Source organism: Lithobates pipiens, unplaced genomic scaffold (assembly GCF_037356315.1).
Source record: "Lithobates pipiens isolate NorthernLeopardFrog02 unplaced genomic scaffold, aLitPip1_a1.2 Scaffold_10, whole genome shotgun sequence".
NCBI lineage: Eukaryota > Metazoa > Chordata > Amphibia > Anura > Ranidae > Lithobates > Lithobates pipiens.
Genome location: NW_027507686.1, coordinates 34,014,512 through 34,039,952, shown reverse-complemented (window position 1 = coordinate 34,039,952; position 25,441 = coordinate 34,014,512). Strand labels below are relative to the sequence as shown.

The 25,441-nt window shown below is 47.2% G+C and overlaps 1 protein-coding gene across 3 annotated transcripts in view; it reads left to right on the top strand.

The window, feature by feature from the left end:
* The window catches only part of HYDIN (HYDIN axonemal central pair apparatus protein), a 141,844-nt gene extending 131,673 nt beyond the window's left edge, over positions 1–10,171 (top strand). For 2 of the 3 annotated variants that reach the window (XM_077453565.1, XM_077453550.1), the window contains 10 exons: positions 122–320; positions 414–572; positions 1,557–1,837; positions 1,912–2,135; positions 2,552–2,760; positions 2,890–3,053; positions 6,317–6,467; positions 6,918–7,148; positions 9,284–9,508; positions 9,615–10,171. In XM_077453565.1, the coding sequence (XP_077309691.1) occupies positions 122–320; positions 414–572; positions 1,557–1,837; positions 1,912–2,135; positions 2,552–2,760; positions 2,890–3,053; positions 6,317–6,467; positions 6,918–7,148; positions 9,284–9,508; positions 9,615–10,103 (2,332 nt within the window). In that variant the 3' untranslated portion in view covers positions 10,104–10,171. Of the gene's footprint in view, positions 1–121; positions 321–413; positions 573–1,556; positions 1,838–1,911; positions 2,136–2,547; positions 2,761–2,889; positions 3,054–6,316; positions 6,468–6,917; positions 7,149–9,283; positions 9,509–9,614 lie in introns of all 3 variants that reach the window. The other variant, XM_077453559.1, reaches the window with a different exon arrangement.
* Positions 10,172–25,441: the final 15,270 nt, after the last annotated feature.

Below are 25,441 nucleotides of genomic sequence, written 5' to 3'. Positions count from 1 at the left end.
TGTGAGCAGAGGTGGAAAGCATGACCAGTTGGTGGCTACTGTAGACTGGAGTGGAAGGCCGTGGGTCTGGCAGGAGTCTGGTTGCCTTGTCATGTGACACTTTGTCTTTCTTCCTTGGTAGCATTGACTGTCTGTACAGTAACACGGCCCACATGGTGGTTGAGTTCTCCTCAGATGTGCTCCCCCCTGGTGGCAAGATGGAGGTCCCCATCACCTTCTATCCCCGGGCGGCGATCTTGTACCAGGAGATGGTTGTCTTTCAGCTGAATGGTCATTCCACACAGGATCTTTGTCTCCGAGGCCAGGGGATCGAAATGAAGGTATGGAATCTGTGTACCACACTGATGAGACCTGCAAATCCTCCATCAAACCTCACTTCTAAGATGATGAGCAAATATTTGTGTTTCTCGCAGGTTGAAGTCGCAGATCCCAAATATAAAGTGACAAACTTTGGTGCAGTCAGCATTGGTCAGACAGTGAAGAAGAACATCAGTGTAGTAAATAGGAGTGCAGCCCCAGTCACCTGTAGCCTAAATCTGACTGCCAGTGTCCCCGCACTGCAGGACCCTAAGGTACAGTATGTCATGCAACACCGCACATCCACAGGACATGTAATACCGCCACAGCCACTAATAATGAACTGCTATGATAGGGTACACATATAATACTGCCACATCTATACATTGATAGCACACCGCTATGATAGGGTACACATATAATACTGTGACATCCATACATACATAGTACACAGCTTTGACAGGGTACACGTATAAAACTGCCACATCCATATATTGATAGTACACAGCTATGATAGTGTGCACATATAATACTGCCACATCCATACATTGATAGTACACATCTATGATAGGGTACACATATAATATTGCGACATCCATACATGGATAGTACACAGCTATGATAGGGGGGTACATGTATAATACTGGGACATCCATACATGGATAGTACACAGCTATGATATGGTACACGTATAATACTGCCACATCCATATATTGATAGCACACAGCCATTATAGTGTACACATATAATCAGGGGCAGACTGACCATTCGGGAACTCTGGCACTGCCCGAGGGCCCCTTGCCACTAGGGGGCCCCATCAGGGATGCCAGCCTCAATAAAACCAGGGACAGTATGTAAAAATCTGTGTTTTTTTTTAAATCCCAAAATTATAGCTGCCCTGCCTCTCCAGTACCTTTTCAGTGTGTGTATGTGTATTCTGTGTATGTATCCCGTGTGTGTGTGTGTGTATACTGTGTGGGGGGCCCCATAATCTCCTATTGCCTGGGGGCTCACCATAATCTTCTATTGCCCAGGGGCCCCATAATCTCCTATTGCCCGGGGGCCCCATGAGTTGTCAGTCCGCCCCTGCGTATAATACTGCCACAGCCGTACAATAATAGTACACAAGGATGGTGTGCCCACCTGTGCTTATACACTGAATATGGGGACACATCATTCTACACTACAGTTTTCCTCCAGGTGAATACAGACTCTCTATGTATACATACTTTCTATACTATATATGTCGTCCTCTGCAGGTTCTCAGCTTGTCCCCCAGCTCAGTGGTGACGATTCCTGCCCATGGTGGGGAATGTAAGCTGGAGCTGCAGTTCTCCCCTCGCAGTCGCATTGCTCCATTCGCAGAGGAGGTGGTGATGGAGTGTGAAGGTGCAGTGCGTTCTCTCCTGGTGGTACGTGGCAGCGGCCAGGGCCTGGAGCTGAGCCTGGACCAGGAATACGTCACATTTGGAGCTGTGGTGCTGCAGAGTCAGGCCACACGTCGGATCGTCCTGAGCAACAGTGGAGAGCTGGGAGCCAGGTACTGTGCAACACTATGATAGGAAGAATACCTATCACAAGACACATCCACTTTAACGTCTCATTTATTCTCAGGTTTCAGTGGGACATTAAGAAGTTCCAGCCAGACTTTTCCATCTCTCCAGTGTCTGGTTACATCACGGCAGGCAGCGAGGTCACCTTTGATGTCATCTTTCACCCCCGAGAAATCCGCACGGATATTCACTATGAGAATCTACCCTGCCTCATTGAAGGGAACAAAACACTAACTCTTACTCTGTTCGGATCCTGTGTGGAGTTGCAATCCACCAAAGAGGTAGGTAATGCCCACCTACCTCACCCAGTGTGTGCTGATATATTATCGCACAGGTCATAGGGTAGCTTAGTTGTTGGTGCTTACAGCATTGGAGTTTGGGGTTTCCACCAGTGATAGTGTATTGTCTTACTTAGGTGGGACAAGCTTCTCTGGTGCAGAGACTAATGTTACTTGGTCAGTATTGTACAACACTGTGGAGTATGGCATTGCTATACAAATTAGGAAACAAGATATTTCATCATTTTACTTGGAGCTGCTGTGTTTGGTTTAGGTTGGTTTGCCTATTTTTGTGATACATCTCCTGTAGATCATTATTCTGTGTAACATGTGAATGCTTCGCTGAATGTCTCAGTGAGTACATTTTCCAGCTCCCCAGCCACCCTTGCCTATGACCTTCAAATATAATTTTTCTGCAGGTAGTGAACTTTCAATGCCAAGTACGAAGTAAACAGACTCAAAGCATCAATCTGTCAAACAAGACCAATGAGACATGGAATCTGCATCCCATCATTGATGGCGAATACTGGAGGGGTCCAGAGACTATAACAGTGGAAGCCCACCAGCAGAACAAACCCTATGAGATCACCTACCACCCACTGGTCATGAGCCCTGAGGGGAAGAAGCACCAGGTAAACATTTGGAGAATGGCACAGTTCGATTACGGTACTGTGTCAGATTGGCGTGGGCAGCTCCATGAGCAGTATTATAGTGTATTTCAGACTGATGATGCTAAGTTTGTTTTCTTCTTGAACTTTCAGGGCTCAATCTTCTTCCCACTGTCTGATGGGAGAGGGTTACTGTATGTTCTACATGGAATAGCCGATCCACCAAGATCTTCTGGAACGATTGTCAGAGAAGTGCCGTGTAAGACGTCATACACTGAACTGTTGACCGTCAGCAACTGGCTGCGCAAAGCCCAAAGGTGAAAAGCCAGATAATTAGTTGTATAACTTCCCTTAACAGCCAGGCCAGTATAGTCCTCAGTGCCCTGGAGGATCATAATTCTCTTCATAGTCAGGCCTCCATAGATCTCAGTGCCCTGGCAGATCATAGTACTCTCCATAGCCATACCTTTATATAGACCTCAATGCCCTGGGAAATCATAGCACTCGTCATAACCAGGCCCATATAGTCCTCAGTGCCCTGTGGGATCATATTATTCTCGACAGCCAGGCCTCTATATTTCTCTTTCTTCTGAGACTTAAGTGTCCTGGGAAAACAAAGTGCTTTTCACAGCCAAGCCTGTATTGTGCCAAGTGTGCTGGGGGATTGTGGCAGAACCGTCCAGCACCCAACTTTGGTGTTTTTTCCGTCAGTATACCGCTTCCTCCTGTATGTTCATAGGAACCAGATATTATATGAGACCATACAAGACTAGCTGACAATAGCTTTTATTAGAACTGGAAATGTTTATTGAAAACTCACACAGAAGTTATATACCGCACCAGGTCAGGTGAGCCTGATTACATTATCATGTGCAAAGGAAATTGTAAACAGGAATAAAATGAATAACTAAGAAACAGCCAACATAAACTATGCTAATTCACCTCTAGCAACTAATAGTGATATAATTAAAGTGATTGTTACATAGTTACATAGTTAGTAAGGTTGAATAAAGACACCAGTCCATCCAGTTCAACCTGAGTGAGTGTCTACAATTGTCCCTATCTCTGTACATTGTACACTCACATCGGTCCCTACCCTCAAGGAGCCCACAATCCAAGGTCCCCATTCATATACTAGGGCCAATTTGGGACAGAAGCCAATTAACCTACCTGTATGTCTTTGGAGTGTGGGAGGAAGCCGGAGTACCCAGAGGAAACCCACGCAGGCACAGGGAGAACATGCAAGCTCCAGGCAGGTAGTGTCGTGATTGGGATTCAAACCAGCAACCCTTTTTAATGCTAGGTGAGAGTGCTACCCACTACACCACTGTGCCGCCAATTGTAATTGTGATTTTTTTTTTGTTCTACTTACCTGCTCTGTGCAAGGGTTTTGCACAGAGCAGCCCTTCTGGGGTGGACTGCAGGCACTCCTGGCTCCTCAACTATATTGGGTGCCCCCATGGAGAGCCGCTTTCCATGGGGGCACCCGTGCAGATGCATTCCCGAGTCTCGCTGCTGCATCCATTGACGCAGACAGCAGGACTCAGCCCCACTCCAATGTCACTTAGTTTGATTAACAGCAGCGGGAGCCAATGGCTCCTGCTGCTATCAATCTGTCCAATGAGGACAGATAGCAGCTGGAGCCACTGGGCTCATGCACATCGCTGGAGCGGATGGGCTCAGGTAATAAAAACTGTCGGAGGGGGGGGGGGCCCGGGGGGTTTGGGGGCAACTGCAGCAAAGAAGGTCTTTCACCTTAATGCATAGAATGCATTAAAGCAGTGTTTCCAAAAATATATATATATATATATATATATATATATATATATATATATATATTATTTTTTTTTTTAAGTCAGCAGCTACAAATACTGCAGCTGCTGACTTTTAATAATCTGACATTTACCTGTCCCAGGGTCCAGCGATGCAGGGGATCGAAGCCCCGCTCGTCTCCCCCTCCGCTCGACGGCGCCGGCATTTTAACTGTGGGCCCACTGCACATGTGCGAGCCGCACGCCGCGACTGGCTGCACAATCATCTGGGACCTGTCATGTGTCCCAGATGATCGCCTAGAGGGAGGGGGAAGAGGTGATCTCCCTTCCTAAGCCAAGAGAAGTGACGTCAGGAGCCCAGGCATTGAAGAAGGCAGACTACGAGGGATCCCCTAGCAACAGCCATTTAGAAATTAGCTTGAAAATGTTTTTTTTTTTTTTTTTTTTTAAGCACATTAATACATTTTTTGGGGTGGAACTCCACTTTAAGGTGAAAAACATTGAGACCTTACAATCCCTTTAACATGATCTAATTAACTGGTCACTTAAACCAGCCTAGATGACCAAACTGCCTGGCACCTACAACCCTGGATACAAAATACTGTACAATACACATTATTACAAGTATAAACACATAGAAGACAGGCAGAACAGATAACAATGGGAGAGGCATACCTAAGAGAATAACACATAACACCTTAATAAACAGAATATAGCAAGAGATGACCAGCACCAGGTGGCTTGCTGATTATATTAACATCTGCTAGGAGTCTCACAGTCTGATACAGTATAATTCATTTATCTTCATAGATTTCTTAAGGGATTTTGTTGATAAATATTTCTGTCCCATTTGAAGTAATTTAAACCACACTCTCAGTGTCCGTTAAGTAGTTATCCATCATTTTCTCGATCACCCTGTGCCTCTAATAGACACAAGGTAACTTACACATAAGAGTGGTCTGGGGAGCTTAAAAACGAGTTTCCCGACCTCTCTAAGGTAAGCTGTGTTCCACAAGCACCCCCGCCCAAAGTGACTCCCATCACAGGGATCATAGTATTCTCCACAGCTAGGCCTGTGCAGACCTCAGTGTCTGGGGACAGGGTTGCTGTTAGTAAATATGGAGCCTCGTACAGCCAGTCTGACAGGCCCCCTGAATATATCAAAACATATTTTTGATAATAATACATAAAAATTTTTGAAATCTAATAGCAGGGGTATAAACAGCACCCAGAAGTTTCACTTTTGAAACAGAGAAAGCAATTGAGGATGTAGATCCTCAATTCTTTTTCTTCAGCCTCATCTGCACTGCAGCTCTGTACAGAGGCTCCCTGTTCATTCACAAACTGAAGCATAGTAAACATAGTTTACTTAACACAGTGAGTGATTGGTACTGATCGCATACTGTGTTTATTAGAAAAGGAAGGAGCTGATACATATGGCATATTTACTGGCCCCTCCTCCTCTCTTCATGCTGAAACAATCACCCTGTGTGCCTGCAGCAGCTGGCAGGAAGGAGAGGAGTTTATACCAGGCCTTTATAGACTCCAGTGTCCTGGGGGATCATTTTACTTTCCATAACCTGGACAATTTAGACCTCACAGTGTCCTGAGAGGGCAAGGTACTCTGTATAGCTAGGATTACATAGGCCTCACAGTGTCCCAGGTGATTATAGCACTACACAGCCAGGACTTTATAGGCCTTACAGTATGCATGTGATCATATAGCTCTTCATAGCTTTAACACACAACTCAGAATGTATCATCCTGTTCCAGTTTCCTGTCCTTGCTCATGTTTTTGTCATCCTCAGGTTTCGTGTCCTTATTGAAATGGTGAAGCCAGAGCGTCTTGATGCTGCCACCAGCATTAAAGGTCTGGATTACCTGGAAGTGCCAAGCTCTGCCAAGAGGGACTACAAGCTGAACTTTCACTCTCACAAGGAAGGCACCTTCACTGCTAAGGTGAGTGACACAGAGACATAGGAGCCTCAACGTCCACCGAGATTCTGACTTGCTGATTCACAAGGTACCTGAACAGTATAATTAGAGCAGTGTGTAAATAGTTTTTGCTGTGATTTGGGCTGTGAGGAGTCGCAAGCTGGAGAAGAAGGTGACAGTGGAGTGTAGATGGATGGAAGTGCTCCAAGGCTTCAGAGAATGAACGCTGAGAAACAAAAGCTGTCCTACAGGCATTGATCCTCAACTAACAAGAGTTGATGATTGCAAAAATGCTTCCCATCAAACCCTCATTTTAATTACCGTAATCACAGATACCAAGTAACACGATGCCAGCTGTGTCTGTGTAGCAGTCAGCGGTGAAGAACGCACACACCTTGTTCTGTCATACTTAGACAATAATATTTTGGGAAAAAACTTTATTGGGTATTTCAATTTTCCATCTCTTATCTTCAGGTGACTTTCCGGAATGAGACAACCCAGGAATACCTCTTCTACAATGTCACTTTCAAATCTACGCCGCCTGGTGTCATCAGTACCATAGAGCTAGTGACTCCGGTGCGCCAAAGCACTGCAGCCACTCTAACAGTAGAGAATCCGCTATCTGTGCCAGTAACTTTCACCACCGACTGCAGAGTGCCGGAAATTAATCTCCCCCCGCAGATCACTGTGCCTGCCCAATCTGAGGTAAGATTTCTGTAGGACTCATCTCTCTCTTTACACACACTAACAGTGTGAGATAACTTGGCTCTTCCAACTTCACCACCCCCTCTTTACATAGTCATTGGTCTCTTGGGGGATCGTAGTGTTGTCCATAGCCAGGCCTATATATAGACCTCAGTGTCCTGGGGAATCATAATATTCTGCAAAGTCAGGCCCATACAGTCCCCTGTATCCTGGGGAATCAGTATTTTTCATAGCCTGTCCTATGTAGACCTCAGTGTCCAGGGAGATCATAGTATTGTCCATAGACAGGACTATATAGACCTCATTGTTCTGGTGGATCATAGTACTCTTCATAGCCAGGCCTATATTTAAACCTCAATGTCCTGAGGGATAATACTCTTCAAAGCCATGCCCATATATACCTCAGTGTCCTGGGGGATTATAGTACTCCTCATAGCCAGGCATATATAATCCTCAGTGTCCTCGGAGATCATACTGCTTTCCATAGACAGGACTATATAGACCTAATTTCCTGGGAGAGTAGAAGTGGCGCTGTTCTAATGTGGAGTGTTTTGAACCACTGACTTATGAAGTAAATTCCTGATATAGTAACTTTGCAAATAATGCAAAATAAATGTACAAATCATCAGGCCTATAAAGAACTCAGTGTCATAGGAGATCATAGCACTTCTCAGCCAGGCCTATATGCTGTAGACCTCAGTATACTGGGGGATCACAGTACTTTTCATAACCAGGCCCCTGTAGTCCTCTGTGTTCTGGTGGATCGTAATATTCTCCACAGCCAGGCCAATATATATAGCATTCATTGATAGCCAGGTCTACATTGTCCTCCATATCTTGTTTCATCGTATGACCTCTCCCTAGCCAGAAGGTCCATAAAAATCACCCATCAAAGTTAAAACTCATCAGAATCAATGGTTGCTTAAACTACAAGCAGAAGAAGGGCCATTGTGTTGTATTTAAATCAATTATCAATATACTAGAGATCATATTATTCTCCACTGTTCTCAGTGCCCAGGGGATCATAGTGCTCTCCCTAGACAGACCTATATAGATCTCAGTGCCCTGGAGGATCATATTAGTCTTTATAGACAGGCCTTTATAAACCTCAGTATCCTGAGGATTCTTAGTGTTCTCCACAACCAGATCCCTATAACCCTCCATGTTCTGGGGGATCATATTGTTTACCACAGCCAGGCTTGTATAAATCTCAGTTTCCTGAGCGATTATAGTACTCTGCATAGACAGGACTGTATACCACTCAGCCATAACATTATGACAACCCACCTAATATTGAGTAGATCCCCCTTTTGCTGTTATGACCTGCCCTGACCCGTTGAGGCATGGACTCCACTAGACCTCTGAAGGTATGCTGTGGTATCTTCTACCAAGCTGTCAGTAGCAGATCATTTTAAGTCCTGTAAATTGCAAGGTAGGACCTCCATGGATCAAGCTTGTTTTTCCAGCACATCCCACAGATTCCCAGTTGGATTGAGATCTGGATAATTTGGAGGCCATGTCAGCACCTTAAAAGACACCTTTTTTACATTGCTCTGTGGTCCAGTTCTGATGCTCACGTGTACAGTGTAGGAGCTTTTGGTTGTAGCCCTTGTCAAAGTCACTCAAATCCTTACACTTGCCATTTTTTCTTTGATCTACACATCAATTTCATGGACAACATGTTCACTTGCTGCCTAATATATCCCACTGGAACTGGTGCTACTGGAACAAGATAATCAATGTTATTCACATTACCTGTCAGTGGTCACAATGTTATGGTGGATAGGTGGATAGACCTAATTTCCTGAGGGATCATAGTACTCTCCATAGCAAGGCCTATATAGACCTCAATGTCATGAGGGATCATAATTCTCTCCATGGCGGGGGCTATATAGACCTCAGTATCCTGGGGGATCATAGAACTCTCTAAAGCCAGGTCCATATAGTCCTCAGTAACCTGGGTGATCATAGTATTCTCTATAAGGCAGGCTCATATAGACCTCAGTGTCCTAAAGGGATCTTAGAGCTTTCCATAATTAATGTACCTGGAACTATAATACCCTTTATATCCAGTCCCTCCTCCATACATTAAGCATATCACTGTTCCTCTTTGTAAGTCTTTTGCTGTATTCTAGGGCACCTTGATGTTCGAGTACCAGCCACTGAAGTCAGGAGAGAGCACAGGGCGGCTGACCCTACAGAGCGCGGACCTTGGTTTATTTCAGTATGATCTTCTCCTGAAAGCTACACCAGCTGTGTCCGAAAAACCTGTTTACTTCCGGACGATGCTTGGCTCTAGTCAGACACTGAGTGCCAGGTTCATTAATTACACCCGCCAGAAGACGGAGTACAGCTGTAAGGTGAGTGACAACCCCAGATAGGTTGCACCAGCCTACTGGTAAAGATAAAAAAAATCAGCCCTGTATGTGATTATCTGGCTGATGCCTCGCTGCATCCTCTCCACAGGTCGATAACACAGATTTCCACGTTGATAAGCTGGTTATGGCGGCTCCAGGCTCGCAGGGTGGATCGGAGGTCAGCATGGAGGTGACATATGAGCCGATTCAGCTGGGAGAGTCTCGCGCCATCCTGTTCATTTCTTCTCCACTGGGAGGCGATTACACCATTCCACTTTTTGGCTCAGCATTGGCCCCCAAGCCTCAGGGCCCCATCCAGATTCGTTCCGGCTCCAACATATCCATCCCTTTTAAAAACGTTTTCTTGCAGCCGACAACCTTCAGTTTTCAAACAGACCCTCCAGCTTTCACCGCCAAACAGTGCGAGGCTGTACGCCCCAAGAAGACCCACCACATCACTGTGTCATATGAGGCCCCACCAGGAGGCAGCAAAGCCCCAGTGGCTGGAAGACTTGTGGTGTCATGCCCTCGTGCCACTGGCAACGCCCAGGGCATCTACTGGGTGTATTACCTGAAAGGTGTGGCATCAGAAAAGTGATGCCATTTAATTCTAAAGCTGTAATATTCTTCTAAGAAATGCTAAAATATATATTTATATAACAAGAAGCTGTGTGTATTGTCATTTGCAGCCATGTGTACCATTTTCTATGGCTCCCCTCTGTGTATTGTTGTGTTTAGTGTTTGTTGGCTTCATATACACTGTGTGTGTGTGTGTGTAGAGGGGGGCTTAGAGTATTTTATAATCTGAGGAACAGCCAACACTCTGAGTGGGGGTTAGGGTTGGAGGGTTATGTTTAGAGTTAGACAAATAGGGTTATAGCTAGGGATAGAGCAATATGGTTATAGCTAGGGTTATTATAGCTAGGGTTAGAGGAATGGGGTTATAGCTAGGGTTAGAGATGTAGGGTTAGAGGAATAGGTTTATAGGAATATGATTATAGCTAGGATTAGAGAAATAGGGTTAAAGCTAGGGTTAGAGGAATAGGGTTATAGTTAGAGGAATAGGGTTATAGTTAGAGAAATAGGGTTATAGCTAGGGAGAGAGGTATAGGGTTATAGCTAGGGTTAGATATTTATAGGGTTAAAGTTAGAGGGATATGGTTAGAGGAATAGGGTTATAGTTAGTGGGATATGGTTAGTGGAATAGGGTTATAGTTAGAGGAATAGGGTTATAGCTAGGGATAGAGGAATAGGGTTATAGCTAGGGTTAGATATGTATAGGGTTAAAGTTAGAGGGATATGGTTAGAGGGATAGGGTCATAGCTAGGGTTATAACTAGGGTTAGGGGAATATTATTATAGCTAGGGTTAGAGGGATAGGTTTATAGGAATATGATTATAGCTAGGATGAGAGGAATAGGGTTAAAGAAAGGGTTAGAGGAATAGGGTTATAGTTAGAGGAATAGGGTTTTAAGCTAGGGTTAGAAGAATAGGGTTATAGCTGGGGTTAGAGGGTTATGATTAGAACAATAAGGTTATATTTAGAGGAATAGGGTTATAGGTAGGGTTAGAGGCATAGGGCTATAGGATTAGGAGTATTGTTAGAGTTAAAGCCAGAGGGATAGGGTTACAGTTAAGATAGTTAGAGTAAGAGCGTTATAGTTAAAGGGCTAGTGTTACAGCAATAGGGTAGATGGTTAGAATTAGAATGTTAGGGATAGAGAGTTGGAGCAATAGTGTTAGAGTTAGGGCTATGGGGTGAGAGTTAGATAAATGGGTTTATACTTAGGGTTAGAGGGGTATGGATATAGGGGAAGGGTTAGTGGGTTATGGTTAATTAGGGTTAGAGTTAGGGATAGTGTGTTAGGACTGGAGGAATAAGCTTCGAGGGCTAGATTACAGTTAGGGTTAGAATTAAGGTTAGGGTTAGACTAAGGTTGGAGGAATAGGGTTAGAGTTAGGCTTAGAAGAATGGGGGCAGAAGGATAGATTAAGGATTTGAGGTTTAGGTTACAGTTATGGTCAGAGGGCAGGATTAGAGAGTTGGGGTTTGGGGAAAAGAGTTAGAGGATTGAAGTTATATTTAGTGCTAGAAGGTTAGGGTTATAGGGGAAGGGATAGAGGGTTAAGGTTAGATTTGAAGGAATAGGGATAGCGGGCTATGGTTACAGTTCGGCTTAGATGAATAGAGTCAGGCCGCGTACACACGCGGGGACTGTCTGCCGAAACTAAGTTCGTCAAACAGTCCGCTCAAACTTTTGAATGAACGAACACGCCCACACACGGCACTTTTTGAGCGGACAAATACGGCAAACTAAGTTCGTCGTACTAAGTCCGCGCAACTTTTGAAATGAACGGACTCGCCCACACACGAGGCAACAGTCCGCTCATTTCGAGCGCGTGTCAAGGTAGGCGGGGCCCGCGACGGAGACGTCGCGGGCTCCGCCGCCTGGAATGGACTTAAAGGGGAACCCCAACGCCGAAAAAAATCGGCGTGGGGGTCCCCCCAAAGTCCACAACAGACCCTTGTCCGAGCACGCTACCCGGCCGGCCAGGAAAGGGGGGAGAGCGAGCGCGCCCCCCCCTCCTGAGCCGTACCAGGCCGCGTGCCCTCAACATGGGGGGTGCCTTGGGGAAGGGGGGGCCGCGCGGCCCCCCCACCCCAAAGCACCTTGTCCCCATGTTGATGAGGACAAGGGCCTCTTCCCGACAACCCTGGCCGTTGGTTGTCGGGGTCTGCGGGCGGGGGGCTTATCGGAATCCAGGAGCCCCCTTTAATAAGGGGGCCCCCGGATACCGGCCCCCCACCCTATGTGAATGAGTATGGGGTACAATGTACCCTTACCCATTCACCTGTAAAATAAAAGTACCCAAAAAAAAACACAACACACGAGATAAAATATTTTATTGCACAGCTCCGGAGGGGTCTTCCGTCTTCGGGGGTCTTCTCGCCGGACTCCTCCGCTATCTTCTTGTAGCTCTTTTGCTAGCGGAGGAGTCCGGCTTTCTTCCTCCCCGCCGCCGGCCTCTTCTCCCGACTTCGGGGGTCTTGTCCCCCTCTTCGGTTCTTCTGCCGGGCCACCGCGCCTTCTTATAGCTCTTTTGCAGGCGGTGGCCCGGTCTTCTGTCGCCGCTGTCGTCGCCGCCGCCTTCCGTTCTTCTTCTTCTTCTTCTTCTTCTCCAGGAGATGTTGACACGTCGCTCTCTCCGGCCGGAATGCCAGAGCCGCGCTGCGCGGCCACTTATATAGTGACAATGGGGCGGTGTCACATGGTATATGTCACATGGGTTGGTCACATGGGTTGATGTCACATGGGGACTATGACATCGTAAGGGGCGGGGTCACCATGTGACCAACCCATGTGACATATACCATGTGACACCGCCCCATTGTCACTATATAAGTGGCCGCGCAGCGCGGCTCTGGCATTCAGGCCGGAGAGAGCGACGTGTCAACATCTCCTGGAGAAGAAGAAGAAGAAGAAGAACGGAAGGCGGCGGCGACGACAGTGGCGACAGAAGACCGGGCCACCGCCTGCAAAAGAGCTATAAGAAGGCGCGGTGGCCCGGCAGAAGAACCGAAGAGGGGGACAAGACCCCCGAAGTCGGGAGAAGAGGCCGGCGGCAAAAGAGCTACAAGAAGATAGCGGAGGAGTCCGGCGAGAAGACCCCCGAAGACGGAAGACCCCCCGGAGCTGTGCAATAAAATATTTTATCTCGTGTGTTGTGTTTTTTTTGGGTACTTTTATTTTACAGGTGAATGGGTAGGGGTACATTGTACCCCATACTCATTCACATAGGGTGGGGGGCCGGTATCCGGGGGCCCCCTTATTAAAGGGGGCTCCTGGATTCCGATAAGCCCCCCGCCCGCAGACCCCGACAACCAACGGCCAGGGTTGTCGGGAAGAGGCCCTTGTCCTCATCAACATGGGGACAAGGTGCTTTGGGGTGGGGGGGCCGCGTGGCCCCCCCTTCCCCAAGGCACCCCCCATGTTGAGGGCACGCGGCCTGGTACGGCTCAGGAGGGGGGGCGCGCTCGCTCGCCCCCCTTTCCTGGCCGGCCGGGTAGCGTGCTCGGACAAGGGTCTGTTGTGGACTTTGGGGGGACCCCCACGCCGATTTTTTTCGGCGTTGGGGTTCCCCTTTAAGTCCATTCCAGGCGGCGGAGCCCGCGACGTCTCCGTCGCGGGCCCCGCCTACCTGGAGACGCGCTCGAAATGAGCAGACTTTTCTCCGGGCGGGAACAGTCCGCTCATTTCGAAAGTACAGCGGACTGGCCCACACACGGGCGGACTGTCCGCTCAAACAAAGTTTCAGCGGACAGTTTTTCGGGATTTCCGAAAAACTTTGTTCGTCAAACTGTCCGCTGAAACTGTCCGCTGAAAGCCCACACACGAGCGGACTGTCCGCTGAAACACTGTTCAGCGGACAAAGTTGAGCGAACAGTCCCCGCGTGTGTACGCGGCCTTAGAGTTAGAAGGCTAGATTACAGTTAGGATTAATGTTAGGGTCAGAAGGTTAGGGTTAGACAGGGATGGAAGAATAGGGTTAGATTCGGGTTTAGAGAATTAGGGTTTGAGGAATAGGTTAGAATTAGGGTCAGAGGTTAAAGAGGTATTAAACCCAAAAGCAAACTTTTATTGTATTGCAGATTACCAGTTCATTGATTTGGTAGCTGCATTTGTTTTCTTGTTTGAGTCTTTCTTTCTTTTATCTTCTTTTGGTGTTCCTGTCAGTCTGTTGTTTTTCTAAAGAACAAGCTATCCCGCAGATGTGGCAGTAAGTGGTTTCAGACAAACTATTTAACACTTACAGGAGTGCTTACAACGATCAGATTTTCTTTTAGGTAAACCTTTTATCCCAAAAAGAACACAACTGTTTGCTGTAACTGCTTATAAAGTATTAGTTGGAGTTCAGTTTAAAGTTGTTAGTGTATCTAAATCTGCTAGTCCATCTAACACTCCCCTCTCCCCAGACTGACAATGCTGCTGTCCAAATGTGCTCCTTCATCCACAGTGGAGGCACAGAAGGTGTGTCACTGGCTAGATAATTTTGTGACAACAGAGGGGAAAAAGCCTACAAAAATAAATAATGCAGCTAACGATTGGTAAGCTGCAATATGTTACATTTTTAATAAAGTGTTAGGTTTGGAGAATTACATTCAGGATTACAGGTCAGGAGTTAGAGGTTTATAGCTGAGATCCATTCAAACAAGCATTTGTGTGTTTAATCTTTTTTTTTGTATTATTCCCCTTTCAGGGGGCGTGGCAAGGGGTGTGTCCTATGCCTACATAATTTTGCTGATAAGTGTCCCTCGTTCCCATCTAAAAAATTAGGAAGGTGTGCCCACAGCCTCTGAATGGACAAATAAGGAGCAACGCTGATGAAGCTATCATTGTGCAGTTCCCTCCTGGAAGCCCGTTTACAGTGTTAGACTGATTTATGCAAAACAACAGAGCCCTGAATGATTAACAGAAATGACCCACCCTCTCATAGTCTGAGTGCTGCTTTAGAGGAAGCTGGTAAAAGTACAGATTTGGGTCTTTTTTGTAAGTTTTATGTAAAAATACACGTAAACATGTCACAGAAATAGATATAGACTAAGGCCGCGTACACACGGGCGGACTGTCTGGCCAACTAAGTCCGTCAGACAATCCGACGGACAGTCCGTCCTACTTTTGAATGAACGGACTTGACCACACACGACGAACAGACAGTCCGCTGAAAGCTTGCGCGATGACGTGTACAGCACATACGACGGGACTAGAAATACGACGTCCAATACACTGCAATGCAACCTTCGGCCGTGTAAATCCTTTCTGAGCATGCGCCATACTTAGTCCGTCCAACTTGCCTACTCACGAGCGGACTGTCCGCTGAAACCAAAGTTGGACGGACAATATTACGGAAATTTCCGAAAGACTTAGTCCGGCAGACTGTCCGCTGAAAAAGTCCGCTGAAACCCACACACGAGCGGACTGTCCGCTGAAATGTTTCAGCGGACTAAGTTGGACAGACAGTCCGCCCGTGTGTACGCGGCTTAACAATCCCCATTCCATAGTTTGATCTTCTCCGTCCTGTTTGGGGTCTGATATGACTGGACAAACTGAAGAACAGCAACCAATCAGTGTCCCCGGAACATCCTCTAATCAGCTCTGGGAAAGGGAAAGATTGAGTAACTATTTAAAGCGGAGGTCCACCCTAAAATGGACCTCCGCTCATCGGAATCCCCCCCCCCCTCCGGCGCCACAATTGGCACCTTTCAGGGGGGAGGGGGGTGCAGTTACCTGGATAATCCAGGTAACTGCACCCACTTCCGGGATAGCTGTCTGCGGAAAGGGGCGTAGATTACGCCCCTTTGCGCAAGTGCCCCGCTGCCTGCTGGGAAACACACAGCTCCCAGAGGCAGCGGGGACCGTCCGGATTGCGCCGCGCGGCTCGCGCATGCGCAGTAGGGAACCGGGAAATGAAGCCGAAAGGCTCCATTTCCTGATTCCCATACCCAAGATGGCGGCGGCAGGACCCGACAGACGACCTAGCGATCGGCTTCGGGTGCCGACATCGCGGGCACACTGGACAGGTAAGTGTCACTATTTTAAAAGTCAGCAGCTGCAGTATTTGTAGCTGCTGGCTTTTAAAAAAAAAAAAAAACGCGGAGTCCCGGTGGACTCCCGCTTTAAGAAGACTCTTCATATATAGTTAGGTCCATATATATTCGGACACAGGCAGTTTTCATACCTTTTGCTCTGTATGCTACCAGAATAAAATTCAAATGAAACAATTCAAAGGAATTTGAAGTGCAGACTTTCAGCTTTAATTCAAGGGGTTGAGCATAAATATCAATTAAAAATTTTAGGAATGGCATCCATTTTTATACGCAGTCCCCTCATTTTCAAGGGCTCAAATGTACTTGGAAAAATGAATATTAATATAATATAACAAAATAAATGTAATGTTCATTTTTAATATTTTGTTGAGAATCCTTTGCTGGCAATGACTGTCTGAAGTCTGGACCCATGGACATTACTAAAGATTGGGTTTCCTCCTTTCTGATGCTCTGCCAGGCTCTACCTGCAACCGTCTTCAGTTGTTCATTGTGGGTCTTTCTGCCTTTATTTTTGCCTTCAGCAAGTGAAATGCATGCTCAATTGGGTTGAAATAAGGTGTTTGACTCGGCCATTTCAGAATATTCCACTTCTTTTCCTTCAAAAGCTCCTGGGTTGCTTTTGTGGTGTGTTTTGGATCATTGTCCATCTGTAGTGTGAAGCGTCATCCAATCAGCTTTGCTGCATTTGGCTGAATCTGGGTTGACAGTATCTCTCTATACACTGCAGAATTCATCTGCTTCGGTCTTCTGTCAAATCATCAATAAACACCAATAACCCAGTGCCACTGGAAGCCATGCATGTCCATGCCATCACACTGCAAGCTCCACCATAACATTGTGTGCTTTGGATCATGAACTGTTCCAAGCTTTCTCCAAACTGTTTTCTTCCCATCATTCTGATGTTTTTTGGCAAATTCTAACCTGGCTTTTCTATTCTTCAGGCTTATGAATGGTTTGCACCTTGTGGTGAACCCTCTGTATTTGCTCTTGTGAAGTCTTCTCTTGATTGTAGGCTTTGACAATGATTCACCCACCTCCTGGAGAGTGTCCTTCACTTGTCCGGATGTTGTGAATGGGTTTTTCTTTACCGTAGAGAGGATCCTGCGATCATCCACCACTGTTGCCTTGTGTGGACATCCAGGCCTTTTTATGTTGCCAAGCTCAGCAGTGCGTTCTTCTTTCCTCCGAATGTAACTGTTGATTTGGCCACTCCTAATGTTGCTGCTATCTCTGTGATGGATTTGTTTCATTTTTGAAGCCTTACAATGGCCTGTTTCACTTGCATGGACAGCTCCTTTGAAAGCATGATGTAGGTTCACAGCAATAGATTCAAAATGCAAATACCACACTTAAACCTCATACACACAATCAGATTATCAAACGACCGTTAGTCTGTTTTTTGTCTCATCTTGAAAGTGAAGTTAGTCAACTTCAGAAGTGACATAATGTGTTGAAAAGTTTTGTATGTATCGTTTCTGAGCATGTGTTTCTGAGTCTTGCTCTTACAATTTTTTTCATAGGAAAACCTTAATCATTAAACAAAAATCGGACGTTGAGTTCACGTACGACAATTTTTATAGTCTGCACAGCTTTTGTCTGACATAAAAACGGAATCGGCTGTCGGAAGCACAATACCAATGATCCGAAAACTGGCAGATCGTTTGTCGCACTCGGGGGCTGAATACAAAGGCACGCCACATTTGTTTTACATATTTATTTGTAAAATAAAAAAATTAAAACCATTTCTCATTTTTCCTTTCACTTCACAATTATGTGCCACTTTGTGTTGGTCTATCACATTAATTCCCAATAAAATACATTTCTATTTTTGGTTGTAACATGACAAAATGTGGAAAATTTCAAGGGGTATGAATACTATTTCAAGGCACTGTATATGGACCTAACTGTACCTGTTCCTCACCCCTGTCATGTTTGTTGCCTAGGCATTAACTATCACATGGTCTCAGGCATCTTTTAGCATTGTGAAGATGTAGAGTCATTAGAGACTGCATAATGTGTTCTGCCCATTCTCCTCTGACATCAACAAGGCATTTTCCTCCACACCCCGCTCACTGGATATTTTTTCTTTTTCAGATCATTCTCTGTAAACCCGAGAGATGGTTGTGCATGAAAATCGCAGTAGATCAATTTTTAAAATATTCAGACCAGTCTTTCTGGCACCAACAACCATGCCATGTTCACAGTCACTTAAATCCCCTTTCTTCCCCATTCTGATGCTCTGTTGTAGGGATGAGCTTCGTGTTCGAGTCGAACATCGGTCGTTCGTGCGTTCGCCGAATTCCGAACGTTTGGGCCGTTTGCGGCAAAATTCGTGTGGCCCACAATGCACTGCGATGGCGCAATGCATTGCTGTCTCACGATTGGCCAAGCATGCACTGTGACCCCGCATGCTTGGCCAATCGCAGCGCCAGCAGCGAGGAGAGCAATGGTTGGACACAGGCATCCTGCCTGTGGCCAATCATAGCTCAGCCTGTGTAGTGCACGCCCCACACTATATAAAGCCGCCTTTCAGGCGGCCTCGTGTAGTGTTTGTTAGCATCTGAAGCAGTGGGTGTTCTGTGTACCTTCAACACAGTTACACACCAATCGTTTTTGGCTGATTTACTATTTTGCTCTTGTGTAGTGGTTACTGTCTGTGCCCTGACCGCAGTATACACCACTATATTCACCTCACCTATATAGCTAGTGATCTAGCTTTAATAATAGAGCTTGCAGTCAGTAGTGTTAGTGCGTGCTGTCTGCGTGCTCTGTACCCAGTACATACCACTATATACACCTACATAGCTGTTCTCTATTTGAGCCCGATTGTCATTTGCTGGAGTTATTGGAAGTTGTGTGTGCCTCCAGCACAGCACAGTATACATCTGTATATACCCCTTTAACTCTGCTGTTTTCTGGTTATTGTCTGCGTGCCCTGACCGCAGTATACACCGTGATATTCACCTCACCTATATAGCTAGTGGTCCATCTTTAACAATAGAGCTTGCAGTCAGTAGTGTCACTCAGGAGATAGTGCGTGCTGTGTGCGTGCTCTGTACCCAGTACATACCACTATTATCCACCTACATAGCTGTTCTCTATTTGGGCCCGATTGTCATCTGCGGGAGTTATTGGAAGTTGTGTGTGCCTCCAGCACAGCACAGTATACATCTGTATATACCCCTTTAACTCTGCTGTTTTCTGGTTATTGTCTGCGTGCCCTGACCGCAGTATACACCGTGATATTCACCTCACCTATATAGCTAGTGGTCCATCTTTAACAATAGAGCTTGCAGTCAGTAGTGTCACTCAGGAGATAGTGCGTGCTGTGTGCGTGCTCTGTACCCAGTACATACCGCTATAATCCACCTACATAGCTGTTCTCTATTTGGGCCCGATTGTCATCTGCGGGAGTTATTGGAAGTTGTGTGTGCCTCCAGCACAGCACAGTATACATCTGTATATACCCCTTTAACTCTGCTGTTTTCTGGTTATTGTCTGCGTGCCCTGACCGCAGTATACACCGTGATATTCACCTCACCTATATAGCTAGTGGTCCATCTTTAACAATAGAGCTTGCAGTCAGTAGTGTCACTCAGGAGATAGTGCGTGCTGTGTGCGTGCTCTGTACCCAGTACATACCGCTATTATCCACCTACATAGCTGTTCTCTATTTGGGCCCGATTGTCATCTGCGGGAGTTATTGGAAGTTGTGTGTGCCTCCAGCACAGCACAGTATACATCTGTATATACCCCTTTAACTCTGCTGTTCTATAAAAAAGGCATCTGCAGGAGTTAGTGGGTGTTGTGTGCCTCCAGCACAATATAAACTACCCAACCACTGTTTTACCCAACTCCCTTCAGGCCATTACCATGTCTGGAAGGCCAGCAAGGAGAGGCAGACAGGTGCGAGCCGATAAAAGAGGGCAAGCAGGCTCTGTGTCTAGAGACAACAGTGCTGGTCGTGGACGCGGTGCATTGTCATCAGCACGTGGCCATGGGACATGCTTGTCCTTCTTTTCTGCAGCTGGACATGTTGAACCGCAACATGCCAACGACTTGGTAGAGTGGATGACCAAGCCCTCTTCATCCTCCTCATCCTCTCTCACCCAGTCTCAGGGTAGTAGAAAAGCAGCTGCCAACACATCGTCGTCCCTCCTCTCAATGTCATCATCAGTGACTCCTTCCCTAGACCCACCACGTCCTCCTGAGGAGTCTCCTGAACTCTTTGAGCACAGTGTTGGGTACATGCTCCAGGAGGATGCCCAGTGTTTGGTGGGCTCTGATGATGACACCCAGCTAGAGGAAGGCAGTAGCATGAGCGCAGAGAGAGAGGATGCTCAAGAAGCACAGCAATCTGGCAGTCATGTTCCACAAGCTGCAGCATACTGCCAGGTTTGCTACAGTGATGAAGAGGGAGGGATTGATGAGGGCACTGACTCCACGTGGGTGCCTGGAAGGAGGGAGGAGGAGGAGGAGGCACATGTCCAACGAGGCAGGATGCCCTCCGGGGGCCAGCTTAGGGGCAGCACACCGACGGAATCACACCGCAGAGCTCCACCTGCGCAGAGCGCTTCCTCTGCGCGTTATTCTAAAAGTTCTTTGGTGTGGGCCTTTTTTGAGATGAGTGCATCAGATCGCACCGCTGCTATTTGCAACATATGTCTCAAGCGTATCTCACGTGGCCAAAACATCAACCGCTTGGGCACCACATGCTTGACCAGACATATGTTGACCTGCCATGCAGCTCGTTGGCAAGCGTACCTGAAAGACCCACACCAAAGAACAAAGCGGACCTCTCCTTGCTCCTCATCAGCTGGCATCTCTAACCCCACTAGACCTTCAGTCCTCTCTGAAACCTGCTCTGAGAGGAATGAAGGTGTAGAATTAGGTGTGTCACAGCCAGGGCTCGAGTGCTGCGGGAACGCATGGGAACGGCGTTCCCGTACTATTTCCACAGCGGGAACGCCGTTCCCATTAGCTGTCTGAGCAGGGCCGGCTGAGGCTATGCAGCGCGTAGTCCGCGCCGCTCCTCAGCCGCCGAGTGACTGGTTGCTAGGCAGAGGCCGCTCCGCATCTAGCAACCGGTCACATGACTTCGGCGTGGGCACGCACTGGCACGAGCCCGTCAGTGTGACACACGCTGCGCACCGGACTGTCCTTCCGCTCCCCTCTACCCAGTGCCTCCTGGGGAAACAGCCGCTGCAGTGCACTTTGAGTTTACTTCTCCCCCCAGAACAGAAGGGAAGAAGAGAATACCTGGAGGTCAGTCACTAGTAGTGTCATGTGTAAGTAAGTTGCATTCTGCAATACCCTGCCAAATTGCCAATACTCATCCATACTCTGCAATACCCTGTCAATACTCATCAATACTCTGCAATACCCTGCCAATACTCATCAATACTCTGCAATACCCTGCCAATACTCATCAATACTCTGCAATACCCCGCCAATACTCTGCAATACCCCGCCAATACTCTGCAATACATACCCTGCCAATACTCTGCAGTACCCTATCAATACTCTGCACTACCCTATCAATACTCTGCAATACCCCGCCAATACTCTGCAATACCCCGCCAATACTCTGCAATACCCACCAATACTCTGCAATACCCGTCAATACTCTGCAATACATACCCTGCCAATACTCTGCAGTACCCTATCAATACTCTGCAATACCCTGCCAATACTCTGCAATACCCTATCAATACTCTGCAATACCCTGCCAATACTCTGCAATACCCTATCAATACTCTGCACTACCCTATCAATACTCTGCACTACCCCGCCAATACTCTGCAATACCCCGCCAATACTCTGCAATACCCCGCCAATACTCTGCAATACATACCCTGCCAATACTCTGCAATACCCTGCCAATACTCTGCAGTACCCTATCAATACTCTGCAATACTCTGTCAATACTCTGCAATACCCTGCCAATACTCTGCAATACTCTGTCAATACATACCCTGCCAATACTCTGCAATACCCTGCCAATACTCTTCAATACTCTGCCAATACTCTGCAATACATACCCTGCCAATACTCTGCAACACCCTGCCAATACTCTGCAATACCCTATCAATACTCTGCAATACTGTGCCAATACTCTGCAATACTCTGCAATACCCTGCCAATACTCTGCCAATAAATACCCTGCCAATACTCTGCAATACCCTGTCAATACTCTTCAATACTCTGCCAATACTTTGCCAATACTCTTCAATACCCTGCCAATACTCTGCAATACCCCATCAATACTCTGCAATACTGTGCCAATACTCTGCAATATCCTGCCAATACTCTGCCAATACACACCCTGCAATACCCTATCAATACTCTGCAATACCCTGCCAATACTCTGCCAATAAATACCCTGCCAATACTCTGCAATACCCTGTCAATACTCCGCAATACTCTGCCAATACTCTGCCAATACATACCCTGCCAATACTCTGCAATACCCTGCCAATACTCTTCAATACTCTGCCAATACTCTGCCAATACTCTTCAATACTCTGCCAATACTCTTCAATACTCTGCCAATACTCTTCAATACCCTGCCAATACTCTGCAATACCCTGCCAATACTCTGCAATACCCCATCAATACTCTGCAATACTGTGCCAATACTCTGCAATACCCTGCCAATACTCTTCAATACCCTGCCAATACTCTTCAATACTCTGCCAATACTCTTCAATACCCTGCCAATACTCTTCAATACCCTGCCAATACTCTGCAATACCCTGCCAATACTCTGCAATACCCCATCAATACTCTGCAATACTGTGCCAATACTCTGCAATACCCTGCCAATACTCTGCCAATACACACCCTGCAATACCCTATCAATACTCTTCAATATCCTGCCAATACTCTGCAATACATACCCTGCCAATACTCTGCAACACCCTGCCAATACTCTGCAATACCCTATCAATACTCTGCAATACTGTGCCAATACTCTGCAATACTCTGCCAATACTCTGCAATACCCTGCCAATACTCTGCCAATAAATACCCTGCCAATACTCTGCAATACTCTGCAATACTCTGCAATACTCTGCCAATACTCTGCAATACATACCCTGCCAATACTCTGCAATACCCTGCCAATACTCTGCCAATACACACCCTGCAATACCCTATCAATGCTCTTCAATATTCTTCCAATACTCTTCAATATCCTGCCAATACTCTGCAATACATACCCCGCCAATACTCTGCAATACCCTGCCAATACTCAGCAATACATACCCTATCAATACTCTGCAATACCCTGCCAATACTCTGCAATACATACCCTATCAATACTCTGCAATACGCTGCCAATACTCTGCAATAAATACCCTATCAATACTCTGCAATACCCTGCCAATACTCTGCAATACATACCCTGACAATACTCTGCAATACCCTGCCAATACTCTGCAATACCCTGCCAATAGTCTGCAATACCCTGCCAATACTATGCAATACCCTATCAATACTCTACAATACACACCCTATCAATACTCTGCAATACATACCCTGCCAATACTCTGCAATACCCTGCCAATACATACCCTGCCAATACTCTACAATACTCTGCCAATACTCTACAATACATACCCTGCCAATACTCTGCAATAACCTGCCAATACTCTGCAATAACCTATCAATACTCTGCAATACTGTGCCAATACTCTGCAATACCCTGCCAATACTCTGCAATACCCTATCAATACTCTGCAATACCCTGCCAATACATACCCTGCCAATACTCTGCAATACCCTGCCAATACTCTGCGATACCCTGCCAATACTCTGCAATACCCTATCAATACTCTACAATACATACCCTATCAATACTCTGCAATACCCTGCCAATACTCTGCAATACCCTATCAATACTCTGCAATACCCTGCCAATACATACCCTGCCGATGCTCTGCAATACTCTGCCAATACTCTTCAATACATACCCTGCCAATACTCTGCAATACCCTATCAATACTCTGCAATACCCTGCCAATACTCTTCAATACTCTGCCAATACTTATTCCTGTTTGTGGGATATTTTCTAATGGGCTGTGTAAGGCCGCGTACACACGGGCGGACTGTTCGCCCAACCTTGTCCGCTGAACAGTGTTTGGGCGGACAGTCCGCTCGTGTGTGGGCTTTCAGCGGACAGTTTCAGCGGACAGTTGGACGGACAAAGTCTTTCGGAAATTCCGAAAAACTGTCCACTGAAAATGTGTTTGAGCGAACAGTCCGCCCGTGTGTGGGCCTGTCCGCTGTACTTTCGAAATGAGCGGACTGTTCCCGCTCGGAAAGTCCGCCCATTTCGAGCGCGTGTACAGGTAGGCGGGGCCCGCGAAGGAAACGTCGCGGGCTCCGCCGCCTGGAATGGGCTTAAAGGGGAACCCCAACGCCGAAAAAAATCGGCGTGGGGGTTCCCCCAAAGTCCACACCAGACCCTTGTCCGAGCACGCTACCCGGCCGGCCAGGAAAGGGGGGCGAGCGAGCGCGCCCCCCTCCTGAGCCGTACCAGGCCGCGTGCCCTCAACATGGGGGGGTGCCTTGGGGAAGGGGGGCCGCGCGGCCCCCCCACCCCAAAGCACCTTGTCCCCATGTTGATGAGGACAAGGGCCTCTTCCCGACAACCCTGGCCGTTGGTTGTCGGGGTCTGCGGGCGGGGGGCTTATCGGAATCCGGGAGCCCCCTTTAAGAAGGGGGCCCCCGGATACCGGCCCCCCCACCCTATGTGAATGAGTATGGGGTACAATGTACCCCTACCCATTCACCTGTGAAATAAAGTACAAAAAAAAACACAACACAGGGGAAAAAATATTTTATTGCACAGCTCCGGGGGTCTTCCGTCTTCGGGGGTCTTCTCGCCGGACTCCTCCGCTATCTGTGTGTAGCTCTTTTACTAGCGGAGGAGTCCGGCTTTCTTCCTCCCCGCCGCCGGCCTCTTCTCCCGACTTCGGGGGTCTTGTCCCCCTCTTCGGTTCTTCTGCCGGGCCACCGCGCCTTCTTGTAGCTCTTTTGCAGGCGGTGGCCCGGTCTTCTGTCGCCGCTGCCTTCCGTTCTTCTGTCGCCGCCTTCGGTTCTTCTGCCGGGCCACCGCCCCTTCTTGTAGCTCTTTTACAGGCGGTGGCCCGGTCTTCTGTCGCCGCTGTCGTCGCCGCCGCCTTCTTCTTCTTGTTCTTCTTCTTCTCCTGGAGATGTTGACTCGACGATCTCTCCGGCCGGAATGCCAGGGACACGCTCCGCTGCCACTTATATAGTGACAATGGGGCGGTGTCACATGGTATATGTCACATGGGTTGGTCACAT